General features: G+C 40.3%; 1 protein-coding gene and 1 long non-coding RNA gene across 6 annotated transcripts in view; one reads left to right on the top strand and one right to left on the bottom strand.

Moving 5' to 3' along the window:
• LOC141371285 (uncharacterized) overlaps nucleotides 1–16,243 on the top strand; it is a 39,922-nt gene extending 23,679 nt beyond the window's left edge. Inside the window, exon 3 of the long non-coding RNA XR_012376113.1 lies at nucleotides 15,789–16,243. This is a non-coding gene — a long non-coding RNA (uncharacterized lncRNA). The remainder of the gene's footprint in view (nucleotides 1–15,788) is intronic.
• MORC4 (MORC family CW-type zinc finger 4) overlaps nucleotides 1–26,246 on the bottom strand; it is a 51,500-nt gene that overhangs the window by 15,791 nt on the left and 9,463 nt on the right. For 4 of the 5 annotated variants that reach the window (XM_025853727.2, XM_025853728.2, XM_073885717.1 and 1 more), the window contains 9 exons: nucleotides 24,124–24,341; nucleotides 23,356–23,503; nucleotides 20,914–21,046; nucleotides 20,475–20,603; nucleotides 16,253–16,372; nucleotides 14,755–14,855; nucleotides 5,777–5,875; nucleotides 2,389–2,517; nucleotides 40–108 (listed from right to left, as the gene is read on the bottom strand). In XM_025853727.2, the coding sequence (XP_025709512.1) occupies nucleotides 40–108; nucleotides 2,389–2,517; nucleotides 5,777–5,875; nucleotides 14,755–14,855; nucleotides 16,253–16,372; nucleotides 20,475–20,603; nucleotides 20,914–21,046; nucleotides 23,356–23,503; nucleotides 24,124–24,341 (1,146 nt within the window). The remainder of the gene's footprint in view (nucleotides 1–39; nucleotides 109–2,388; nucleotides 2,518–5,776; nucleotides 5,876–14,754; nucleotides 14,856–16,252; nucleotides 16,373–20,474; nucleotides 20,604–20,913; nucleotides 21,047–23,355; nucleotides 23,504–24,123; nucleotides 24,342–26,246) is intronic. The other variant, XM_025853729.2, reaches the window with a different exon arrangement.

Raw genomic sequence — 26,246 nt, 5'->3', positions numbered from 1 at the left:
CCCTCTACTGTATGATCGAGAACCTTAGGTATACTCAACTGTTTCTTAGCTTTGCTCAAGTACAGGTCTTCATCGATGAGTTCTTGTTCCTCTGGAACAGAGCATCTCCTGCAGTACAGAGAAGAAATCATCTTTTGGAAACAAAATGTGCCCTTAGGTTTTACCCTTTACTTTTCTTACAACTATGACGAGGCAGGTCATAGAGGTCAACAACCCTCTGACACTATAGAGTTCAGATTCCACTCACATTACAAAACCCGTGTGCCAGGTCACCATGTAACAATTCTTTTATTTTTTTTAAGATTTTATTTGAGAGACAGAGAGAGCGAGAGAGAGAGAGTGCGCGCATGTGAGCACACGCAGGAGCAGGGGGAGAGGCAGAGGGAGAGGGAGAAGCAGACTCCCTGCTGAGCAGGGAGCCCTTTGCGGGACTCTATCCCAGGACCCTGGGATCATGACCTGAGCCAAAGGCAGATGCTTAACCGACTGAGCCACCCAGGCATCCAACATGTAGCAATCTTACTTCAAGGCATACCATTATCTAATTATTTTTGGTGTCTATATCACCTTTCCCCAAAGACATTCAAAGTACCTGACAGCTACAAAACTCCTATGATGGTGGATGGCAAGAAGCATAATCTCTATTCTTACACAGTGGATTTCAAGCACAAGAGAGACCTGCCCGAGGATCCACACAAAGAGATGATTGCTGAGACTAGAACCTGGGTCTTTTGCCTCTGGTTTACGAAGAAAGTAATTCCCAAGGTGCAGTCTAGAAGCATGAGAATCCCTAAACTAAGTGATGATACCTGAAGAAGAAAATCAGAGGCTATGACAGAGGGAAGCAATAAGAGATTAGGAGCTGACGTTGTAAAAACAACACAGCGGAGACTAGAGCACAGAGGAGAGAAAGGATTCTATAAATGGAAATACATCTGCTATATGTAGAGAGCACAGGGAAGAGAATCTCAGGAGTAAACACTAAAAGGAGTACTAGAAAATGTATTCAATCATCAAAAGCAATCCTAGAACAAATAAATGAAAATTAGTAACAACTGGAAACCCTATGATATACCCGTTTTATAAGGAGGCACGTCCCGGAAGGTTATGTCTTCTGGACTAAAGTGTAAACCGACAGAAGATCCAGGCTTCAAAAGGGAGACTGCTAAGCACTCAGTCCCACATTCTAGCCCCCAGTCCCGGTTACTGTCCAGGGAGAGGGGCTTCAGGACATCAGTAGACGATGATGGGGGAATGCTTACTCATCATAGACCTAGACCTCATTTACTTAATTTCCTCCATTTTAAACATTTTTCTGAAAACGCATACCCTGTTTTAGTATCTTTTTTTTTCTATCAGCATTTATCCCACAGGAAAAAAATACTAAGAAAGTCACAGCTGAAGTGAAGCAAAAGGAGTTATTCTTTTGAACCTTTGTGACTACTGAGTCAAAGTGAAAATATTTGTTAAATTGAAATGAATGCTCACCAATATGCCAGGCAGTATCTAGCTGTTAGATCCTGCAGGGTACATGTGAACAGATGGCATTAAATGCACAATAAGGTACGACAACAGATTTAGGCAGAGGAAGGGAAGCATGGGAAGAAAATCATCAACCCCACCTGAAATGTAAAGCCCTTGGTCTCGAATAGTTTACAGTCTCTGGAAGAGCCAAAGTATATACATATGAAAACCATCTAAAGCATACCAAACAGGATGTGAACAAAAGTGTCAAGAATTAAAGACCACAGGAAGCCAGCATAAAATCACTGTAAACTATTGTCAACAGGAGAGGTATCACACAAGAATACTTCGGCTTCCCAGAGGGCTGCGGTGCAGGTGGGCAGACGGAATGCAGAAACTCACTGCAAGCAGGCCGAATGACACGGTCAAGTCACGGAGGAGGGAACAAGCACGGCGCACGCAGGGAACACTGGAGCTGCAGGTCTGGCCAAAGCATACGGTTTGCGTTGAGGTACAACAAAAACAAAGGCTGGGCAGGTAGGGTGGGGTCGGTTAGCATGGGGCTCGGATGCCAGGCTGCAGAGTGCGGACTGGAGGTCAAGTGTTTTAAGTGGGCAAAATGAGTGCAAGGGGGTGGGGTTCCAGTTATGGAATGAGTAAGTCCTGGGAATAAAAGGTACGGCAAGGGGCAACATGGTCCCTGGTACAGTAACACTGCTGTATGGGGACAGAGGGGAGCCACGCTTGTGGTGAGCACAGCAGAACGTACAGACTTGTCGAATCACTATGCTCGCCTCAGACATCTGAAAGCAATGTAACATTATAGGTCAACTATACTCAAAAAAAATCTTTTTTTAAAAGTGTTTTAGAACGCAGAGACAAATCAGGAATTTTCTCTAACACAGCACTGAGTCCCAACCTTACCTGTATTTCGGATGGGAATTATAGTAACAAAACCATCTTGCAGGTAATGTAGATGGATCAACCTTGCCAGGAAGCTTCCTCCATTTAAGACACTCATCACACTGTACCCATGTCTGGTCAGGAATCTTCCTGAATGAAGGAAAACAGAAGTATGACTGTGTATATCCTAGCTCTGTGCCCTTACGTTAGAAAGGCGCACCCTAAAAGTGAAAGAACAAAGTTTTATATATGAAATATGTTAGAACTGTTACGTTATGGTCAAGGTGTCTAAAACATGTATCTTGAACGTCACAAATAAAATAATAATAGAACTATACCAGATATAGGTATGAAAAATAGTAACAAATATTAACATGTTAAGCTACCATTATTTACAGAAGTGAATCGTATTTACCCAGAATCTCTTGTTCTAAGCAAACAAGAGGATAATTTTAACTCTAAAATTAATTAACTAGGGAAAAATTTATATACATATAGATATGTAACAGTATTACCATGAAATAAAACCCATAGAATCATTTTATTTGCTCCCATCCAACTGTGTGACAGGGTTGAAAGGCATTTGTGGAAGTCACGGAAGCATCATCATCGTCAAATCTCCCCCATTTCCCTGCAGACTCCCTAGTCCTCTCTTTTTCTCTGTTTGAAAGTCTTTGTTTATACTTCAGTCAAAATTTTATTAGGTTGATATTCCCAACATTAATCTTAAAAAGTCCTATAAATGTGAATAAATTTCCTAACTAGATATGGTGGCTCCAGGCCAACAACTGGGTTAAATTAAGGTTTTTAAAATCCTTCCAGAGTTCTATGCTTAAGACACAAAGCCACTCCCATCGCTGCCAGGAAGCATAACCCAGTCACCTATACCTCAGTGACTGTGTAGCTCTGAGAAAGGAGATGGTCTGTATATAACAGAAGTAGTCCGCATCTGAAGTGTGAAAAGCAGACTGGAGGGAGAAGGCTGGAGAAAAGCAAAAAGAGGGCAGAAAGCACCGAGGACCGATCTGAGAAACACGTAATTTAGCCTAGAGCATAATGCGTGTATGTTACATTTATACTGCTTTTCTAGTGGCCATTGCAATACAGCCATAGGGTTCTTTTATGTCTTAGTTCAATGTTCTCCTTATCTTTTTTTCTTAGAGAGAGAGAGCGCGCACACGCGTGTGAGCAGGGAGTGGAGTGGGGAGGGGAAGGGGCAGAGGGAGAGAATCTTAAGCAGGCTCCATGCCCAGTGCGGAGCCCGATGTGGGGCTTGATCTCACGACCCTGAGATCATGACCTGAGCTGAAATCAAGAGTCGGACGCTTAACCAACTGAGCCACCCAGGCGCCCCTTCCTTATCTTTTTAAATGATGCTTTTTTTCTAGCTATAAAAATATAAGCTTATTATAGAAAAACTGGAAAATACAGAAAAATATAAAAAAGAAAAGGCACTCATATTTCTACTACTCAAACACAATGTCCTCTTCTTGTTTAAAACTCTGTTTTAGGGACGCCTGGGTGTCTCAATCAGTTGGGCGTCTGCCTTCGGCTCAGGTCATGATCCAGGGTCCTGGGATCAAGTCCCGCATCATCCTGGGATCGAGTCCCACATTGGGCTCCCTGCTCAGCAGGGAGCCTACTTCTCCCTCTGCCTGACGCTCCCCCTGCTTGTGCACGCTCTCTCTCTCTCTAACAAATAAGTATATAAAAATCTTTTTTAAAAAATAAAACTCTGTTTTAACAAAGAGAATTCATACATGTTTTTGGACATATAGCTTCTTCCCCTCTCCTAGCTCCAGGCTGCTCCAGCCTTGTAACCTCTAAGCTCCAAGCTCAGACCTGACCTCTGGTGTCCACATATTTCCATACAGCCACTGTTTTACTTAGAGTCAGAGACAGCAAAAAGCACTTTCAGAAGTAGTGGGAGGGGAGAGGAAAGGTCATATTGGCTTTGGTTTTACATGTAGATGCACAGAAGAGCTGCTTACAGAAGTATACCAATATTACTGCCTTGGAGACAAGCATTAGAGACAGCAACTCCTTTCCTCAGCTTACATCAGACTACAGTAGATTCTTCCACCCAGGCAGACAGGAGAGGCATTTAGCTCGTGCTTTCAATAAATAGGTAGTTGAAGGGGTTACACCATATTCCCCTCACTGCATCCCTCCAGAAGAGTGTCATGGCTAAGAACTTGGGTTTGGGGGGCTGAATGCCTATATTTGAACCTTGTATCTACCACTTTCTACTTGTTTCATCTTGAGCAAGTTAAGTTCTCAGTGTATCAGTATCTACATTCGTAAAGAGGTAAATGATGATTCTGTCTACCTCATAGGGTTGTTGTAATGATCAAATAAATTTACATGTAAAGAACTTAGACCAGGGCCTGGCATATAAGTACTCAATAAATAATAATAATTATTACAATTCTGCCTCCAGAAAGGTTGTATAACACATACACACACACTCCAGCAATATATGAACATCTGCTTCATTGCATTAATCACTGCTTATTTGCAAGGCAAAAAAAAAAATGGCATCTTGTCTAAGTTGGCATTTCTTTGAAAACCACAGAGTCTGGACATGAGCAGAGATCTTCAGAATAAGACAGTGATTCACACAACAGCCGATCATGTTGCATTTGAAATGAAATTTTATATCATACATTTGCCTGATAACTTCCATTAAAAAAAAAAAACCCACAGGGGACAATCCCCAAAATAAACTCTTAACACTCTAATCTTTGTCATGACGGTGGTGGTGGTATAATTGATTATGTATGTGTTGTTACACATTCCATCCTCTGCTTTATGCTCCCTTCCTGGCTCACCGAGGCATGTCATCCTGATCCACAGTTCTGTATGTAACTGCCCATCTTAGATTCAATAAATTCTACCTTTTTCCTGATATGCTGGGTTCTCTACTTCTACCCTCAAATTCCTTGGTACAGATCCAACAATGTTCACTAAGAATAAAGTGAAGGGAAGTTTGCTAACATTTCTGAACACTTATCATATGCCAGGTACTATGCTAAAAATGTCATGCTAATTTCATATTCTCACGGAGGTGAAGTAACTTACTTACCGAAGCTCACCCAACTATTAAGAAGCAGATCCAGATTTTCAACCCGGGAGTGTCTTATTTAAATGGCCATCATCTTCCACTATATCACACTGCCTGTAGGATAAACTCACAGTCCTAAACTCTTCCTATTTAAGAGCCAAACCATGCAAGTGTTAAACCAGAATGAAGAGGTCTAGAGAATGATGAAATTAGTACCTGTGATTTCCTATTTTTACTTCATTAAATTTCCTTACGTGAAAAGCACCATCTTACTACTCTTGTTCCTTCCATTTGTTCTATGGACATCACCCCTGATACTTTTTATATCCTGTATTTACTACTCACGGTATTGGCCTGGCAATGGCTGAGGTCTCCAAATTCTCTTGGGATGTCTTTTCCTTCCAATAAGCATTGAGCTTCTGGGCAAGGGCATTTATTGTCAACCTGAAAGAAAAAGCAAGAAGAAGCACGTCGATGCTGAGGATCTGTTGAACAATTTTACGATTTTTGAGATGCTCCCATTTAGCAGAAGCCGACAGTGTAGAATATTCAGCCTAAGTGTGAACATCTACACTTTCAGAAACTAAGGTGGGAATCCACTGCCTTTGCAAATTACATGTCAAAATGATGAAGTCGTAATGTTAAGTGGTCATTTTGGTTGCAAAGGTAAAATCATCACAAGTCCTAAAAAGGACTGTGTTCTTCAAATTTTCAGGGCTTTTAGAATCATGAGGTGGGAGAGCTGACACTGTAGACAATGACAAAAGACTAAATTGCAGAGCGAGGACAGAGCCATACTGAGAAGTTGATGTGGAGCTACTCCGACTGTCAGATGACTACAGGTAAACAATTCAGGACCAAGTTGAAAGTCAGGATCAAATATCAAATACTGCACCCTACTTATTACAAATCAATCCAATGCTAACTTAAAAAATATCTACATAGCTCTTCATTCAAATGTTGATCACAGCAGTTAGGGCACCAGTGAACAACCAAGTCCCCGTCCACCCTCCACTGCGCATCTGTTAGTGGAGGCTGGGGCCCAGCTCTGGCTCTTGCTCTTTTTCTTTTATCTCTCTGCCCAAATGAACAACAGTAAACCTAGGGTCAAACGATGGAATGCATGTTAAGACAAAACATGAATTTTACTTTTTAAAAACTGCCCATTTCAAATGACTAGTCCTTATTTAATTCTGTAACATAGGATTATATCTTATTGTAGAGCTGTACACACCTAAAATACTACAAATTTAGTATTTTTTAAAAATCTCTGGACTCCTTGGGTCATTCCGAAGGGTTCTGTAGACCTCTTCTCTCCTTAAGAGGAATTCTTCCTTACCTCCACTTTACTAATATTAAGTTAGATTCTGACTACACAGAGAAGAGTCATCATCCGTGAGCTCCCCTATAAACACTTACTCCCCTCCAAGCTACTAACGTTCACACTTCTATGTTTGTATCTTTCCTTCAAGTCACAGACGAAGAACTATTCCTTGTTTTCTCTTACAATTCTATTTTAAAACTATTTTTAAAAGATTTTATTTTATTTATTTGTCAGAGAGAGAGAGAGCGTGTGCACACACACAGGCAGAAGGAGCGGCAGGCAGAGGGAGAAGCATCAGGCAGAGGGAGAAGTGTCAAGCAGAGGGAGAAGCATCAGGCAGAGGGAGAAGTGTCAAGCAGAGGGAGATGCATCAGGCAGAGGGAAAAGCAGGCTCCCAGGACTGAAAGCAGACGCTTAACTGACTGAGTCACCCAGGCGCCCCTTAAAACTATTTTTAAAAGTAGTGGATTAGATGGGATTCTGGAAAGATGATGGGGTAGGAGGCACCAGGAATCTATCCCCCCACCTAGACAGCCACTGCACTGGCAGAACTTTCTGAACTATGTGGAACTCTAGAGTCTACTGATGGCTTGCAACTTTTGGGAGAAGGCTTGAATGGTACATCGGCAAATTTCAGCTCTTAGAACAGGAGTAGCTACCATCTCCCATGCACAGGCCCATGGCAGGCAGCTGTGCACACATTTTAGGAGCAGCCTGCAGGAGCCAGGGTGGGCAAAAAGAGCCTGTCCTCCAAATATTGGGGATCTGCACTCTGACTACTGTTTGATGCTCCTGATCACAGGATCATGTAATCCCATGGTAGCCACAAAGAAAACAGCTATAAAATATACACAAAAAGAAATGAGAAATAAATCTTCACTACAAAAAAATCAACTGAACACAAAAGAAGACAGTAATATAGGAAATGAGGGACCAAAAAAAACAATCTTCTAAGCCAGATAGAAAACAGAGCAAAATGGCAGAAGTCCCTCCTTATCCATAAGTGCTTTAAATGTAAATGGTTTAAACTCTCCAATCAAGAAACAGAGATTGGTGGACTGGGGGGAAAAAAAAACATGATGTAAATATATGCTGCCCATAGGAGATGAACTTTAGATAAAAAAGACACAAATAGGTTGAAAGCGAAAGGATGGGAAACGATATTCCATGTAAACAGTAACCAAAAGAGAGAAATGGTGGCTATACTAATATCCAACAAAATAGACTATAAGTCACAAGAGCTAGAACGTGGAAGCAACCCAGTGTGCTGATGGATGAATGGATGAGCAAAATGTATTGCGAGCGTGCGCATGTGTGCCTATGTATAGATACATACACACACAATAGAATATATATTCAGCCTTAAAAAAGGAAGGAAATTCTGACATGCTACAACATGTAGGAAGCTTGAGGACCCTATGCTAAGTGAAATCAGCCAGTCACAAAAAGACAAATTACTGTGTGATTTCACTTAAATGAAGTACTTGGAGTAGTCAAAATCATAGAGACAGAAAGGAGAATGGTGGTTGCCCGGGGCTGGGGAAAGTGGGAATGGGGACTTATTGTTTAATTGGTATAGAGTTTCAGTTTTGCAAGATGACAAGAGTTCTGGAGATGGATGGTGGTGATGGTTGCGTAACAGTGTGCATGTCCTTAATGCCACTGAACCATACACTTAGAAATGGTTAGGATGGTAAATTTTACAGTACCTGTTATTTTACCACAATAAAAAAATACTGGAGGAATAAAGGGAAGTAGATTATGCGGTTGCCAGGGATTGGAGTGACTGCTAATAGACAAGGGGTCGCTTTTTAGGGTGGTGGAAATGTTTTGGAGTTCGACAGTGGCGATGGTTGCACAATTTGTGAATATGCTAAAATCACTGTAGTGTACACTTAATAATGGTGACATTTATAGTATGTAAATTATATCTTAACTAAAAAGAAAAATAAAGTTCTGTTTTCATGTATTCAGGTAAAATTTACACAGAGTAAAATTAATCTTCTTTAAGTGTGTAGTTCTAACAGTTCTGACAAATGTATACTCATGTAACTACCATCTCAACCAAGATACTGTTACCATGTATTCTACAATCCCATTTCTTCTCCAAAAACACTGTTCTATTCATCTCCTTCCCTTTACTTCCCCAATCCTGGTATATGTGGTCTACACTCACTACCTCCTCTTCATTCTCCTGTCTTAACCACCCCCCTATGGTCTAGTTTCCACCATTGCCACTCCACCAGTTCCTTTTCTCAAAGTAGAGTCATTACTCTATCAGTGATCCTGCCAATATCCCAGTGTACTGAATTTGAGACCTTGCAACGATCTTTGATTCTTCCCTCTCTTTTATATCCCTTATCTAATATGTCACCAAAATCGTGGGAACTTTTCTTCACAGCATCTGTCCTATACTTCCTTCTTCACGGCTACTCTTATTTTAGACATTCATCTCACACCTAGGTTACTCCAAGAGCCTTTAATCCTTCATTCAATCCATCCTGTGCTCCGTTTCCCGATTTATCAGCTGACCTAATTCATGTAAAGCACCTTAAAAACCATAAAGCTGTATACAGTTATAATATACTATATCCTTAAGATAGAATGGTTTCAAATCACTCCCCCATTCAAGAATACACAATGATGTCTCACTGTCTAAGGCATCAACTTTACTCTACCCAACATCCCTCTAAGACAGAAGTTCTCAAAGCTTCTCGGTTCATGGCACCCTTTGTGTCTTGAGTTTTGCATGGCACCCTTAGGTGAAAAGCAGTATGTACTAGCTCCAGTTACCACACCGTTAGGTCCAAACAATTTAATCAGTATTTATGTACTAAAATTTAGTATCTATTTGAGAAAATAATACATACGAATTGAAAAAGAAATTTTTATTTCATTCTTAAATAGCCACAATTACTAATGGGATGCATGCGTGGGCATGCCTGTTGGGCAGTGTACCACTACTCAAACCTTGGAATGAAACTGGACACTGCGTCCCTCATTTCTCTCATGTGTTACTTTTTCATCACAGCAACCACTAAACACCCAAACTTGCAAAGATGCAATGTAATCAAAAGGAATGCAATAGATTTTGGTACCTGGCAACGGGGTGCTGCTATAACAAATACCCCCAAATGGGAAAGCAGCTTTAGATCTGAGCGGTGGGCAGAGGCCAGAAGAATTTGAGGACCATGACCGAAATAGCTGAGATTGTAACCTAGATTCTAGATTGAACAGACGGTTAGTAGAAATATGGATGTTAAACAACCCCCCAGTGAGGGCTCAGAAGGAAGTGAGGGGCATGGTGGAGAAAAACACAAATTTCTTCAGAGACTACCTACATCACTGGGTACAGACTGTTAGTAGAATCACAGATGATGAATTAGGTGCTGCTGGTGAAGGCTCAGGAGGAAATGAGGGACATGCTACTGGAAAATTTGAGGGAAGGTCATCCTTGCTACATCATGGCAGAGAGCTTAGCAGAATTGTGTCCTACAGTTCTGTGGAAAGCAGAACTTATAAATGATGACACTGGACATTTAGCTGAGATTTCCAAGCAAGTGTTGAAAGTTGTGGCCTAGTGTCTTCTCACTGCTCACATAAAACGTGGGAGGAAACAAATAAACTGAGAAAGAACTATTGGACAAAAAGGAACCAGGACTTACTGATTTTGGAAGTCCTCAGCCTATCCGGACTGCAGAAGATGCTAAAATTGAGACATTCCCTGTCAGGAAAGCATGCTCTAGAGAAAAAGCCAAGGCTGTGGCTAGAAAACCTTTTGCTAATATCTCAGATCAAAAGGTCAGAGTATTCAGTCACACAAAAAGCTCTTTGAAAAGCTTAAACATGTGACTCAGACCTCCACAGCCATCTCAGCAGAAGCCAAGAATAGAAATAGGATTATCGAGGAAAGACCTGTCAAGAGCTTCTTGTCTGACCGAATGAATATCCATGACATACATGTGAGACCCACAAGGCTCTCGAGGATGGCATATTAGCCCACGAACTCCCTCACTGGACTGAAGGGATGGAGAGAGTATAAAACTGAAAGAAGGCTGGTGGACCTCCGAAACTCTAGAGTCGGGAAACAGGCTGACGAGGCTCCTGAGCTGTACAGACATGCTCCTTCCCTGAAAAAGGAAAGAGGACTCAGGTTGCAGCCACGGGCCCAGAGGACGGAGCCTGAAGTTCACAGGATGAAGCTGCAAGCCCCAGGAGATTAGTCACAGGTCTTGAAATGTAATGGAATTAGTTTGGCTGCATTTTGGGAAATTGCTTGAGACCTGTGACTTCGTTTTCCTTCCATTTTTCTCCCTCTTTGAACTGGAATATCTGTAACTGGTATCCTACGCCTGTCTCACCATTATATTTTGAGAGTGAAATAACAAAAAAACAAAACAAAACAAAACAAAAAACCCACATGCAGATGGGAGAGGAATTTTACCCCAGGATGCCTCAGACCCACACCTGATGTAGATGAATGAGATTTGGGGATTTTGAGCTGCTGACATTGAGGCAAGAGTTTAGCCTTGAGAGTCGCTGTAACAGTCGAGAGTTTGGGGATGCTGCGATGGGCTGAATGTATTCTGCAGGTGAGATATAAGTGGATCTTCGAAGGCCAGGGGGCAGGCTGTGGTAGGTAGAATAATGGTCCTCCAAAGACACCTATGTCCTAATCCCTGGAACCTGTGAATATATCGGGTTACATGGCACAGGGGAATTAAGGTTGCAGATGGAATTAAGGTTACTTACTTACCAGTTGGCCTTAAGAGAGGGAGATTATCCTGAATTATCCACTGTAGTCACAAGGGTCCTTAAAAGGAGAAGAGTGGAGGCAGAAGAGTCAGAAGCAGAGAAAGCAGATGTGATGACAGAAGCAAGGTCAATGGGGTGATGTGATGTGAGAAGGACTCGACCTTCTGAAGATGGAGGAAGAGGGCCAGGCACAGGCCAAGGAATGCCAACAGCCTCTACAAGTTGGAAACAGCAAGGGAATGGATTCCCCCCACCCTTGCGCCCCCAGAAAGGAATGTAGCCCTGCTAACACCTTCAGTTCAGCCTAGCGGGACTTGCGTCAGACTTCGAACCTACGGAACTCGAAGACAATAAATGAGCGTTGTGTTAAGTGGTGAAGTTAGAGGTAATCCGTTACAGCAGGAAGAGAAAACAATTTCTAGGATTTATAGGCAGAAGTCAAGTGTCACGGTATTTCCCTCAAAAGTTTAAAATACCCTATGGCTCCCTGTGAGTTTGTTACGTGCAGCCTGGCATGTCGTTTGGGGACTGTGGCTCTAGGAGAGGGGTGGCCAAACTACAGCCTGGGGGCCAAATTCAGGCCACCGATTGCTTTTGTAGAAAACAAAAAACTTGTACCGGACACAGCTCATTCCTTTACTCCTTGTCTAGGGCTGCTTTTATACGACAGCAGAACTGAGCAGTTGTGACAGAGACCACATGGCCTGCACAACCGAAAATACTTATTTCCTGGCCCTTCACAGGAAAAGCGTGTTGACTCCTGCTCTGGGAGACGGCCCTACTCTATCCAGTCGACTCTATTCCCTTTCACTCTAGCCGTGTCCTCTTATCTCCACTCCCTATATTCTCACCATTCTGAGTTCCTGTCACTACCTCAGATGGGGCTACAGCTCCATCCTGGAATTCCCTTCCCTCCCATTTCTAAGTCCTGTATCCTTTCAGACAAATCTCAAGTCATACCTGCCACCCAAAACCTTCCCTACTCTCTCTGCTCTATCAGGGCATTTTTTCCTATATCGTATCACTTAGGTTTTGATTGATCACACAGCCATGTTATTACTCTCCAAATTGTTTCACGTATGTGAAAATTCATTATTATAAATCGACTGTAAGCTCCTCAAAGACAGCAACCATGTCTTGAATTTCTCTGGAAAATTCCATAAAGCCCAGCCACTGTGCCATGCACCAGTGAGGTGCTCAGTGGGTACACATTCATTGTATTTCTTAAGCTGAAATTCACTCTAAAAATGTTGTCAGTTTGAGCCCTGATAGCTGCAGCTGGAATTTGATATCCACAACTATTAAGAGTGATATTACAGGATGATTTATCTGTAGACGTTCCAGCACTGTGATTGGCTGGTACCTCTTTTAGCATTTGCAGTTTTGTTATCTACAATACTCTTAGGATGAGTTTCTGATAGCAGACAGCTTTCTCTAATCCCCTATTTTTTTTTAACTAAACACCTTTTCATTTATATAAAATAGAGTAAAAAAAGGATGATGATGCTAGAACTGGGATAAGAGTCATGCAAATTTATTATCCTCAGGACCCTGTATGTAGGGTAGTATACTAGTTTCCTGTTTTTAACAAAATGTGTAGCAGTTATTAAGCTATGTAAGGCAAAAATCCTAGATGTTTATAACTAAATAAACCTACCGTCTATGGAATATCTCTATTTGAATCCCCTGCAACCACCTCAAACTCATCATACTGAAACGAAACATCCCAAGCCAAGGTCTAATACCTCTAAAATTTAAAAGGTAGATGGGGGTGTGTGTGACAGAGAGGATATAAGAAAGATGTTAAGTGATGTTTAATATCTAATATTTGGATTTCACAAATCTTAACTATTCGGTTAATCACCAGAAATTCACTGTTCCTTTCACTCAAGAGAAAGAGAACGACTTGGCTCTGAGACTTGTCAAATCGGTGTCATTTCTAAACTTTCACTCTGAAGAGTCAAGTCCCAAAGATCTCCACTCTGGACCAGACTCACATCTAAAAGGGTCTTTTTACTTAAACGGAGGGCAGGTAGTTACCATACCCACTGAGTAGCCCTAGTGATCAAGAATCTATTGCCCCGAAATTAATTTAGGGTTGCTATCCAAACAGCTCTCTCTTTTTCAAGCACTAAGCCTAAAATTCCTGTGGTTTCTGATAAATTGAGGTAGAAGAATTAACTAATTTTATTACATTTTCTGTGTACACGCCAAAAGAGATTTGGGGAAATGCTTTTCCCCCCACTCTAAAATTTGCTACTGAGGCTTCAAGGAGAGCGAAACCAAATGTCCTCATACCTTCTCTCTCCTTACTCCCAGAACACCACTTGCGCCTTTGCACCCATACTTCCCTGTGCTTAGAATGTCCTGGCCCTATTTCCGAACTCCAATTTCTCCTTCAAGTTTAAGCTCAAATAGAATCTGCTTTGTGAATGAAGCCTTGCGTGACTCATTTCGGTGTATTTAAAGGCTCTTCCCATTTTGCACGTATCCCCCATTGAAGCAATTATTTTATAGGTATGTGAGTTTCTTATCTGCATATATCTCATCCCATTTGTTCACAGGCATCAAGGATTCTTACCTTTCATTCTTCTGTCCCTAGTACCTAGCACATGGGAGGTATCTCATACTTGGTGAAGAAGGAATGAATGATTCATCCCTCCCGAAAAGCTTTACAACAAACTATTTTATCCTGGTTTTATTGACTTTTTTTTTTTTGTCTTCCAAAAATATCCTTGCTGCTTCAGCCTCAATGTCAAGTTCCGTTTTGATTCTTTTCTCATCTCACCTATGACATCTAGATGCTTCTATGAAAACACACGTCTTTCCCACTGCTTTCCTCTCAATCTGTTCACTGGCTTCAAGAAACTCTTTTGGAACAAACTTCAAACTGTGGCTTTTTCTCCCCAACATATTCAATACCTGCAGATCCTTTCATCCCTTTTCATTAGGATCAATCCCAACTCTTTGTTTCACCAGAAGTATTTTATGAAATGACTCCCATGCTCTTCCCGTACTTTTTAAAGGTAAGGTTTATCTCAACTGGGCTCTCTCTATCATGTATCAGTAAGTTTTAATTGAAAAATCAGATCGTTTTCTCTCTAATCTTGGAAGAGTGATTTGAAGGAATTCTCAGTTAACTCATCCGGCTGGCTTTTAGAGATGGTTTTAGAGGTTTCAGAGAATAGAAGAGAATTGTATGTGAAGAAACTGTCAGAAACAAGTCGGGTTGGGAGTTACTCACCGGTACTCTTTGGTGTACTCAAAGTCTTGTTTGTTGTAGGCAGGTTTTAAGAAATTGCACTCGATGACTCCAATTACTCCCACACCTTCTCCATGGGTTGGCTTCGAAAAAAATATTAATTTCAACACTTACATTACTGTTGACTGTCTGGAGGCATTTCCTTTCGATTTTAAGCAGTAATAGAAAGGTTACATAACATCCAAAGGCAAGGAAAGTCCAGCAACATCTAGAGAAATACTCAGAATGTACTTCAACACACTGCAAGTATTAAACTGAACTGGAAGCTCTGACCAATTCTAAGGCAGAGATTTTCAAACTACGATCCATAGATTCCCTAGGATTTTCCAGGGATCGATTGCCATCTCTACTTTACACACACACTCTTCTACCTTCATCCATTGTATATTATGGGATGGCCATAAGATTTCCTTTGAACAAAGAATAGCAATGCCAAAAAAAAAAAAAATCAAGGCTATGTACTACTGTTCTAGGGAGTGGAAAGCAAACTTCATCTGAAAAATGATTTTAAGGATGCTGTGGGAACATGACACTCTATTAAAATAAGTAATTTTTATATATGTAGGCTACCAAACAATTACGAGAGGGAGTGGAATTGCAGTGGTTATTAATGGCAAGCTGATACAAGAGATTTTTGCATTTAAAAAGTCCAGGTGTAATTAGACTGGCATACAAATGTGAGTTGTATGTATAAAGAGGATATAACAAGGGAAAGCAACACAAGTTGTAAACTAGCTGTCCTGGATCGTACGTAACTTTGTCCTACTGTGTACTACAAAGAGGTTTATCATTCTTTGTGCTTTAGCAATCTTATCTGTAAAACAGGAATGAGTAGGACACTTGCGGATATTACTACTTTAAATTGCCATTAAAACATTAAAGATGATGGTAATAATTTGTACAGTTCAGTTTATCAAGTATTTTCACATACTTTATCCCATTTAAGTCTCTCAACCTTGTAAAGCTGTAGAGGAAGCAGAGCAGGTAAAATTATTACTGTTGTTTCTATCTTACAGGGAAGGAAAATGAGCCTCATAGAATTTAAACAATGCCGTGAAAGTTACACAGCTTTTATGCGGAAAAGCCAGAACTCAAATCCTGGTCATCAACCACGAGGTTTTATGCTTCTTCTACTATGCCTTATTGTCTCCCCAAGGAAACAGAAAGAGCTACGTTAAACACTAATAAACTGATACACATGGCAAAGTTGCTGGTGTTCTAATACTATCTCTTCTCAACGGCTACCTAGAAAATGCACTGAGTAAAGCTCCTGGAATGCTCAAAAACTGTGAAGAATGAGAAGTAGAAAGAGCTTTTCAACAAAAGACAGCTCACCGGTAACACAGAGTTCCAGGATCAGATTTAACAACCATCATAAGATGGGAGTAAAAGCCATTAATGAGTCTATACTCTTTGCAAATTTTAAATCTTCCTCCTCCTCTTTTCAGCCTTCTATGACGAAGAAACATTAACCACTCACCTTCACCTGGCATCCCACCTTCTCAAAAGACTTTATGAGTCGGTTGTTATGATACATCATTACTCCAAACTGGTTATTATTCTTGCAAGAGAACCCAAAAGTTATTTTCACCTGCTTATTCTGAGAAGAAAATCATTAAGGAGACAAACGCCAAGGGATTTAGCAGACAACATTTTGCACTATGTTATAGCAAAACACATCAAATACCACTGGATAGAAATTGGTATGCCCTTTCCAGGGGACGTTTAAAAAATCTGTAGCAATAGGTTTAAAAATATTCTTAATCTGTGACCAAGCAATTCTCTTTCCAGGAATTTATCCTAGAGAAACAGTCAGGAAAGCCCATAAAGGTTAATGAGTTACAGAGATTTATCAATTAGTTATAGTGACAGAAAAACAAATAATTCAAATGTCTGACAATAAGGGAATGACTAAATAAATGTGGGTATATTCACATGGTCTATTATGTACCTCTTAAAATTATGTCCTTGAAAAATATTTGGTAACATTAGGAAATGTTCACAATATAACAATAAGCATTATCTAAAAACATGTATACATAAATACATGCAGAGAAAAGAGTGTAGGAAAATACACTAAAGTGCCATCAGTGGTTTAAAAATTCATAAACAATCACAAAACACTTCTTAACCCTTGCTAAGTTGCTCAGTTTGCTGCTGGGTTAAGACAAGAGTTGTAACTAGTACAACACAAATCCACACAAGTTCAGTTGATGCTTGAACAACATGGGTTTGAACTGCACAGATCTACCTGTGCGTGGATTTTTTCAATAAATACATCGGAAAAATTTTTGGAGATTTGTGACAATTTTTAAAGACTCACAGACAAATAAACTGTGCAGCCCGGAAGTACCAAATAAAATAAGAAAAAGTTAGATATTATTCTAAGAATGCAGTATATAATATCATACAAAATGTATGTTAACTGTTTATGTTATCAGTAAGGCCTCCCACCAACAGCAGGCTATTAGTAGTTAAGTTCTTGGGGGGGGGGGTCAAAAGTTATACTCAGATTTCGACTGTGCAGGGGGTAGGTGCCCCAAACCCCGCCCCTGCACTGTTCAAGAGTCAACTGTATAAGCAATAAGGTAAGTCCTGCTAATCATACAAAACACAATGAAAGCAAAAGCACAAAATCACCTCTAAAGTTAAAAGGACAATGAACAGTCCTGTTGCAATATATTTCATGGGAAGAAGTGAACAAGTTTGGATAGATGAAATAAAGCGAATTATGATACGTAAAAAATGAACATGATGTGGGTGCCTGGGTGGCTCAGTTGGTTAGGCAACTGCCTTCGGCTCAGGTCATGATCCCGGAGTCCTGGGATCAAGTCCCGCATCGGGCTCCCGGCTCAGTGGGGAGTCTGCTTCTCCCTCTGACCTTCTCCCCTCTCATGCTGTTTCTCTCTCTCTCTCTCTCAAATAAATAAATAAAATCTTTAAAAAAAATGAACATGATGTGTTTTTAGCAAGTTCTATTTGATTTAAAAACCAAGGTAAGAGAGGGAGAAAGACAAACGGGGGAGAACAGAGAAACTGAAATTTTCATTAAAGCAAATACTAAGCCATCTTCAAGTCCAAATGAGTTAAAATTTGTTACTGATTCAAAAAATGATCTCCATTGCCCCCCTACGTAATAAGCTACTTGCATCAAATCCATGGAACAAATGGGTCAGGTATGATACAAAGGCATCATACAAGTGGGTACCTAACACAGTAATGTTTGGCTCAGAAAATATGTTCTGGGCTCCAGAAGTTCCAATCTAACCTCAGATAAGACCCTATTCCAATGAAAAAGCAAAACAGGACAAACTCTCCAAAACAAACAAACCAAAACTCTATACCATAAAATTAACATTTTTAGAGATATGTCAAATTCTTCTGTTGCACGCTTTTAAAATTCTAAATCATGGGGTGGGAGTACACTGGGGGAGGAGGTTCCCCAAATTAGTATAAGGAGAAAGGACAAGAAGAGAAAAGAGGCCTTTAATAACTGAGGGATAAATAAGTCAACATCAGTGCTCTTGTCCCTCAGTGACGTCGGGGGGAAATTTTATCAGGAGTTTCATTTCACTCATGCCTATAGTGAATTCATTTAGCCCAAATTCTAATAGGGGAAGGTAACTAGTTTAATGGGAAGGAGGGTTGAAATACATATCAAATGTACTGCTGTTAAAAAAAAGAAAAAAATGGGGCACCTGGGTGGCTCAGTCCCCAAGCCTCTGACTTGTAATTTCGGCCCAGGTCATGATCTCATGGGTCATGAGACTGAGCCCGCATGGGGCTTCCCGCTCAGCAGGGAGTCTGCTTGAGATTCTCTCTCTCCCTCTGCCACCCCCCCCCACCTGCATGCGTGCACACCCTCTCTCTCAAATAAATAAATCTTTAAAAAAAAAAGTCCAAATTGGAATCATTTGCCCCTGCAAGACGACAAACCAAGCCTTAGTTATGATTTCAACCAATCCCAGCAGTATGACCTTTCAACAGTCAATCTGAAATTTCCTGATCAGCACTATGTACATGATAAAAACCCTGCTGTTCCCTTCTCCCACAAAAAGAAGATGACCTGGCCTAAAAGAATCCCTTCTTTTCTTTTGCTAACAAATTCTGGCCCCACCCTATAAATACCTTCCATTTTGTACAGCTTCTGGGAACATCTCTTAATTGCTAGATTGCTAGATGCGATGCTGCCCTAATCACGAATCACTTAATAAAGCCAATTAGATCTTCAAATTTACTCAGGAGAATGTTGTTTTTTAACACTGCATAGGAGTTCCCTCTGATAACCCATAAAAGAAAGAAGCTGGAGGCAGAAATGTGGTATCCCCTGAAACAGTAGTTAGAAAGCACTTCTTTAAAACCGGCTCTGTTAAACCTAGGACACTAAGATCCTAGCCTATATACAGTGATGTGACAACTAATTTACCTACAGATGTAACAATGCTAGCTCTGGATTTGTTAACATGGGCTTAAAAAAAAAAAAAAAGCTTTTGTAGTAGAGAAGGTATGTGTTCCCAAAAAAGGAGAAAATCAATTGATTTATGAATAAGGACTTATACAGCTTTTAAAAAAGGGAACAATAATTTCTAATTTTTGGTTGGGGAAGAAAGACAAAGCAAACTAGGTAATGCCTTTGATAAAGCAAATCGAGTGTGAACATGTTTCTTGGGCCAAGAGCTGTGCTTAATTACTAGAAAATAAATTATAAGAGCAATTCTTCATGACCGCTTAGAGGAGTTCCCACCCTTTCAAAGACTTTATTTTTGCCCCAAAAGCCATCAACAGAGATGGACCCCATTTCCATAGTTCATCTTAAGATTTTTCTCAAGTATCTGAAATCCATTCCCAGTGCAATGCGGGGTAGAAGTGAAAATCAGTAATTATTCCTTTGAGTGGCTGCCATTATGACAAGTACCAGGAAATCTGTCAGACCTGTTGAAGATTTACCTCACCTTAGAAAATCAGCCTTTAATTTCCACTCTCCTAACTTCCATCATTGTAAGTCTGGACATGTTACAACAAAAATCATAATATGCCCAAAAGGTTAACAAGTTCTAGTCAATATTTGCTTATTTCAATCAATGTAACATCTAACAAAATTCCAGGAAATACCAAACAGCGTGGATCATTCCTTATTGCAGAGATTCTCAAACCTGGCTACTCATTAGAATTAGCTGATGATTTAAAAATAAATTAAGTATTTCCTACTAAAAATAGAGATTTCAGAATCTACTGAACCAGAATCTCCAAAATCTAAGGATGCTGTATGATTTTAATAATTTCCAGGTGATTTCTGATAAAATTGATACATCGATCAGCATTTAAGAAATACCTTCAAAAAAAAAAAGAAAAGAAATACCTTCTCAGAGACTATACTGTATGGACACCTGGGTGGCTTAGTCAGTTAAGCATCTGACTCTTGATTTTGGCTCAGGTCATGATCTCAGGGTGGTGAGATCAAGACCCATGTTGGGCTCCACGTGGAACCTGCTTGAGATTCTCTTTTTCCCTCTCCCTCTGCCCCTCCTCCCTGCTCTCTCTTTCTCTCTCTCTCTCTCTAAAATAAAAGAATATACCGTAATAGGATTTGTATTACAACACACATTTTTCAATTGGAAAAAGAAAGGTCTTTGTTTTCCTATGCCAGCTTGGAAATCTAATCCTGAAATGAAGAGGTCAACTTCATGTAGTTGGAAGGATACTGTGAAGGTAGGTTTATATAAATCATATCCTACATTGGCCAGGCTCTTGGCAATCATCTGGGTAGTCACCTTCTTTTGACGCAGAAAAATTTTCATTCGTGGCTTCATATACAGAATACCACAAAATGCCTATGGAACAGTGAAGGGGAAATTATTACAGGACATTGTCAATTCTACCGACAGCCTCATAAAACACTGCTAGTGACTGAGATCTATTCTGGGCAAAGATCTGGCTTAGTTTCTATACCTTGTTATGTCAACTACCGCATTAAAGTGCTATTGACTATATTAGCTACAGTGGAGACAGTGAAAAGGAATCTTAGCACAGGGCGAGAAGTTTGTCATCTTTATCTAACTAAAGTGACATCTTGTTCTACAATATTTCCATGTTACAAGACATCTTACCTCTCATTGTTGAAGAAAAACCACTCTTACTCACCCGTAAAGAATACTCTGTTTCTGGCAGCTCACAGGTAACACCACCAGTCTCTTTTTCTTCTGTGCCAAAGTCTGATACCAGGATGTCATACTGATCTGTATCAAAGTCCAACTCAGACTTTCCATCTTTATTTCTGGGTAAAAGAGACAAGTACCAATCTAACAAATACTGGCTCCAAAGGACAAAAATGCACTAGGAACCCAAGAGAAAAGAAACAAGATGAGCCAAAACTCAGACACCTATTTCTTTCCCTATCAGTGCAAAGGAACTATAAATTACTTGGTTTGAAAATCACACAATATTTAGAGGTATTCCCAGTCTAAACAAATTGACTACGTTTCATAGAAGTGGTGATGCCAGGTACAGAAGAAAAGGGAAAAAAAAAAGGGAAGGTGGAAATGTCTGATCTGATAAATCAAATGGATGTCAGCTACCCTCACGGTAGGATCTTAAAATAGATCACAACTTTCTGGGTATTGCCTGGTAGGTCATTCAGCATCATCTTCTCCAACTGAATAAATAGAGGAATGAATCAAAACCTACTTCTGATTTCAGCAATGGTATAAGGACTAATGAAATACCAAGATTCCCCGGATTTAATCCTATTTCTTCGAGGGAAAAGAAAGGTCGCTCTAGAAACAGCATATATCTGCTAGTCCTCTGGAATATCATTTACGGAATTATCATTTAATTATAATGGTACTCATATTCCTTTCATAAGGATCTTACTTCTTCTCATAATCCTTTTGGGCTACTTAGCTTTGATCCATTCCAAGACCCTGGACTAGATCACTAACAACTGCCAGGGTAAAAAGGCAAGACCCATCTTTGTTCCTGGAAAAAACTCAAAACAAATGATGGCCTATCGAGCAAACATATACATCAGAACAACAGTTCCCAAAGTTTGCTCTGTGGAATCGTAGTTCCCCCAAATACTCTTAAATAAGAAATAAGTAATAAGGGTTGTATGACTGAATAAAACGGAGAAACAATTGCTGGCCCTCAGGGCCACCTCAAGCTCTAGTGATCTCTCCCCCACACTTCAAGGCTGCTTGAAGCTCAGAGCTGCTGTGTTGAAAAATGTAGCTCCTTTCTCAGGGCTGGACCAGAGCCACTATGGTCTGTATGAAGCCCACCTCACTATAATAGTATATTCTGAATTTTCCAGCATATTTCAGATACTTGCTACCTCACCCCACTCTCACACATACTCTGAGGACGTTCCCTGTCCTCCCTGCCCCTCACCATTCACCATTCAAGGAAAAGGGGTCTGGAGAAACTTTTTTTTTTTTAATTGGGAAATACCACATACTATATTGCTCTCTTAAACATTTTCAATGCAGATTGAAATGACATTAGCATATGAAAGCCTCTGAGAAGTCCTGCAATAAAGCAACATGGTAAATTTTGTTTAAGCCAGCTTTTCCCACAGTTTTTTGACTGTGGAATCTTTTATCCACATAACGCCTAATACCATGTAACTGAAAAACAATGTACAAAGAAAAAAGTCTGACTAATATGTTTAAATCATTGGAAACACCACAGGAAAATGATCCTTTATAATATAAATTACATTACTTGAGATTTTTCCCAGTAGGACACAGGAGGATCTAAATTACTAATGTGTTAAAAAAAAAAAAAAACTCCTTATGTTCTTCTTTTTAACTGAAAGTACTCTGTATAAACCAGCATAGTTTTTATATAGTTTTACCCAGCTAAGAAATGAGGCAAAATACTTCACCTCAGGAGGAAAAGAAGAATGAATACATCTGATACCCTGTTCTACTAAAGATACCGGTATCCCCTCTGTTTTATATAAAAGATCTCTAGATTTTTGTGGACACTGTTAAATGTATTCCACTTGACACGACGAGATTAAACAAATGATGACATATCCTAGAGTATTTCTAGATGGTTTTATTAGCTCTCAACGCCTGATGTGAAGCCAGCCTCATTATAGTTCAAATTTACATGCTTCAAAGATTTTCATACTTCTAATCCAGCTACTCTGAAAGCACAAGAGATCCTTATTTTTAAAGATCATGTTGTGCTTTGTTATTCTAATTTGTCTTTTTCATACTTCATTGCCACTGTCAAATATGTAAAATAACTATCATTATCCTCTCTCAAAACAATGTCCATGAATATAAGATATTCAAAATGGATTCTGAAGATCTTAGAATAATGTTGAACTGTCTTGATTATTTGTGGCAACAGCCTCAGGATACACATGTCTCCACTTTATCAAGCTCCACATTCTACCAGTAAGAACCACTTTCTCAAAGGGGAGCTGTGGTTCCAAGAGAGTTAAGGAAAGCTATGCAAAGAGACACAGATATGTATCAAAATTGATCCACTCTGCTTTTCTAAAGAGATTTCTGAAAATGTCCTTCATCATACTACCTTTGCTTACTTGACCCTATCACCCTTGAGATACTATACCTGCGGATGTTCCAAATGAGAACCCGAGTGCCTTTTTTGCCTGGGATGGCATCAAACTGGGACAGCAGGTCATTTTCACTGTTGAAAACTGAATAGTTCAAGATGGCTTCTAGGCTGGGCAAGGAATCCTCAGTAATAATCATTTTTTGTAAAACCAAATACAGTCAAAGAAAAATTAATATCTTAAAAGGACGCTATCAGTTAGGAAGATCTGCCTTTTGGGCTGCATGTTTAGACAAAATATAGACACATACCGTCGGAAGCATGGGCATTATTGCTACAGAAGAAAGGAAAGGGGGGAAAGGGAGAAAGGTCGTAGAGACAAAACACCAAAATCGGTTACCCCTGCAGACGACAGCTTCAAAGATACAGTGTAAACAAAGGCTATTTAAGAAACAGATCAAAGGCTGAATTTTTAGCCTCTTTGGAAGCTGAGTTCAAACTTTACTACTGTGCTGCTTGGGTCAAGACAATCTGTCCTCTAACAGAAATAACAGCTTGTCTTAGGTATAGGGAAACGCGCCATTCTGCTATCAGATAAGCTGATTCAATACACTAAAAAACATTTCTAAGCTTCTGTCTATGGTACATTTATTTTTTAAAAGTATTTCATACAGTGAAATTCCAGGTAAATTTAAGACACTTGAATACCTCTTTAAATATGAAAACTTTTGATAGCTGGATTTGAGCTGAAGACAAGAGCTTTCTATCATAATAGTCAGATCAGACTAATTTTTAACCAACATCTGCCACTTCCAGAAAGGATATTGTTTTGCTGGTTGAATGGAACAATTGGTACAATAACTGCCTGGGCCTGGACACATTCCAGATAGGTCTGTGATAGGAGTCCAACAGTGAGAGTACCCCCATTCTTGGTGAAGACAAGAGCATCCTTTCCTAGCCGCATGGAGCCTGACTTGAAACCATTACCAAAGACCCCGATGGGACACTGGCTCTTCTTTATTACTTTATCTGTAAAGCCAAAGCTGTAATTACACAAGAAAAAAGAAATCAGAAAAAAAAAAAAAAGGAAACCAGAAAGGTAAAAAGCATCCTAAGACAGGCTGATGGGCAGAATGGCTTATACGAACGAAACACACTTATAAAAAGTCACTCCTTCTTTCTTCCTTTCGGTACCTCTGGCACGTGAAAACCATAGGAAATTACCATGACGTGACGGCCCAGATTCTCCCGTGTGGCTGCTGTGTGCACACAGACACCCCCACCACCAGACAGTCGCACTTGGCGAACGTCAAGATGGCCTCTTCTCGCTGACTAACAGGGAGAACTGCAGGAGGCCGTGGGCAGCTGCCTTTCTTGTCTAGATGCAATGGCTCTGACTGCTGATAGCGAGGTCAGGGCAGGGTGAAGAGGGTGGTTAGCTCAGAGTGCGCCCGAGCGCGGGTCACAAAAGGAACCCACAGTGTAGCGGCGCTGGTCAGAAGTACGAGATCTACATCACCCTCTAGAAACCTGAAAAGCCAGAGGTTATATATCTTAACAATTTCAACCTTCCCCCCAGAGGATAACCCTTCCAATTCTTAACCTCTGCTCCATCTGCTGGGACAGTTCCCTGGAATGTGGCCAAGGGATAAGAATAGGTAGGTCCCTCGCTGAATATCGGCAGGCAGCTGCAGTATGAGGTCTCTCTCGTTTTATTAGGGACCTTTCACTGCGTCACCTCGACAATCTCTGCAGCCAGGTCCTTTCCCTCGCTTAGATTCCCCATTTAAACACACAACAGAATAACAGAACAAAAAAAAATGAAAGATACAAAATCCAGAAAACAATGATTGGCTTCCTCATAGGTCTTCTCTCACCACAAATAAAACTAATTTTAAGGACTGCTTCTCTCCAGACAAAGTGTACAATGTCGTACGCTCTCATTCATTCAATCAATATTTACTGAGTCCCTACTACGTGCCGTGCGTTGTACTAAGTGCTGGAGACGCAAATTGTTAATAATAAAAGACATGATTCTTGCCTTCATGGTTTACAGTCTAAGGAAGGATTACAGATTAGATGCTTCTCCAGTATCAATAAAAGAGACACTCTATCTGCCATGGCTGAGCGGCGTGGCCTTGGCTCTTACGCTTTGGAACAGGGCTAAGGTGCCTGGTTTCTACTTCCTGAAGGCTGTGGCTTGTGCCTACTCCCTAAGAAAGAGGGACCAGCTTGTAATTTTCTATTTCAAAGTGTCCCACAATAAAACCATTATGTCCTTCTAGACACTTCCTAGCAGCTTTGTATATCCTACAGATAAACCTAACCACAGTAAAAGGTAATTTCTAGGGCAGCAGTTCCTTGGAAAATACCAAAAGATCGAGTTTCTGCCATCTATGGGCCTCAGTAATCCGGGAAATAAACTTATAGAAGCTGGTGAAATTCAGGCATTCCTAATCCTCTTGTGTAAGAAGTGCCTAAAAAAGATGGGAGTCGTTAGGAGGATTAAATTATATACTGTCTGTACAGCATATTTTAAATTATAAAGTAGCATTTAAACCTTAATTTTAAACGAACTCTAGAAGTCATTCTGAGAACTGTCCTGGGCTCGCTTCTACCTATACTTCAGATCGAATGCTGTATCTAAAACTCAGGGCTCCTCATAAATAGTAACCCTACCTATCACACGAAATGAAGCTATACGGTTATTTGGACTCAAACCATCTCTAGTGCCACACAAGCTTCAATTCGGTGGGTAATGGAAAGTGGTGAAAATAGGGAGACTCTATTCAATCCCCTTAATTTCCCAGCCATCCCTGACTCTTCTGACATCTAACACCCCCTTTTCCCTTTGTAAGTATAAATCCTCACAGTGTTACTTAGTTTGGAGAGACCCAATGACTATATTAGGTTGAGAAGCTAAGTAATCGCTCAGGGCCAGAACCAGA

This window comes from Callorhinus ursinus, unplaced genomic scaffold (assembly GCF_003265705.2).
Source record: "Callorhinus ursinus isolate GAN/ISIS: 27379988/994484 unplaced genomic scaffold, GSC_fseal_2.0 scaffold65, whole genome shotgun sequence".
Taxonomy (NCBI): Eukaryota; Metazoa; Chordata; class Mammalia; order Carnivora; family Otariidae; genus Callorhinus; species Callorhinus ursinus.
The sequence above is the reverse complement of the archived record's forward strand: the minus strand, read 5'-3'. Positions and strand labels throughout refer to the sequence as shown.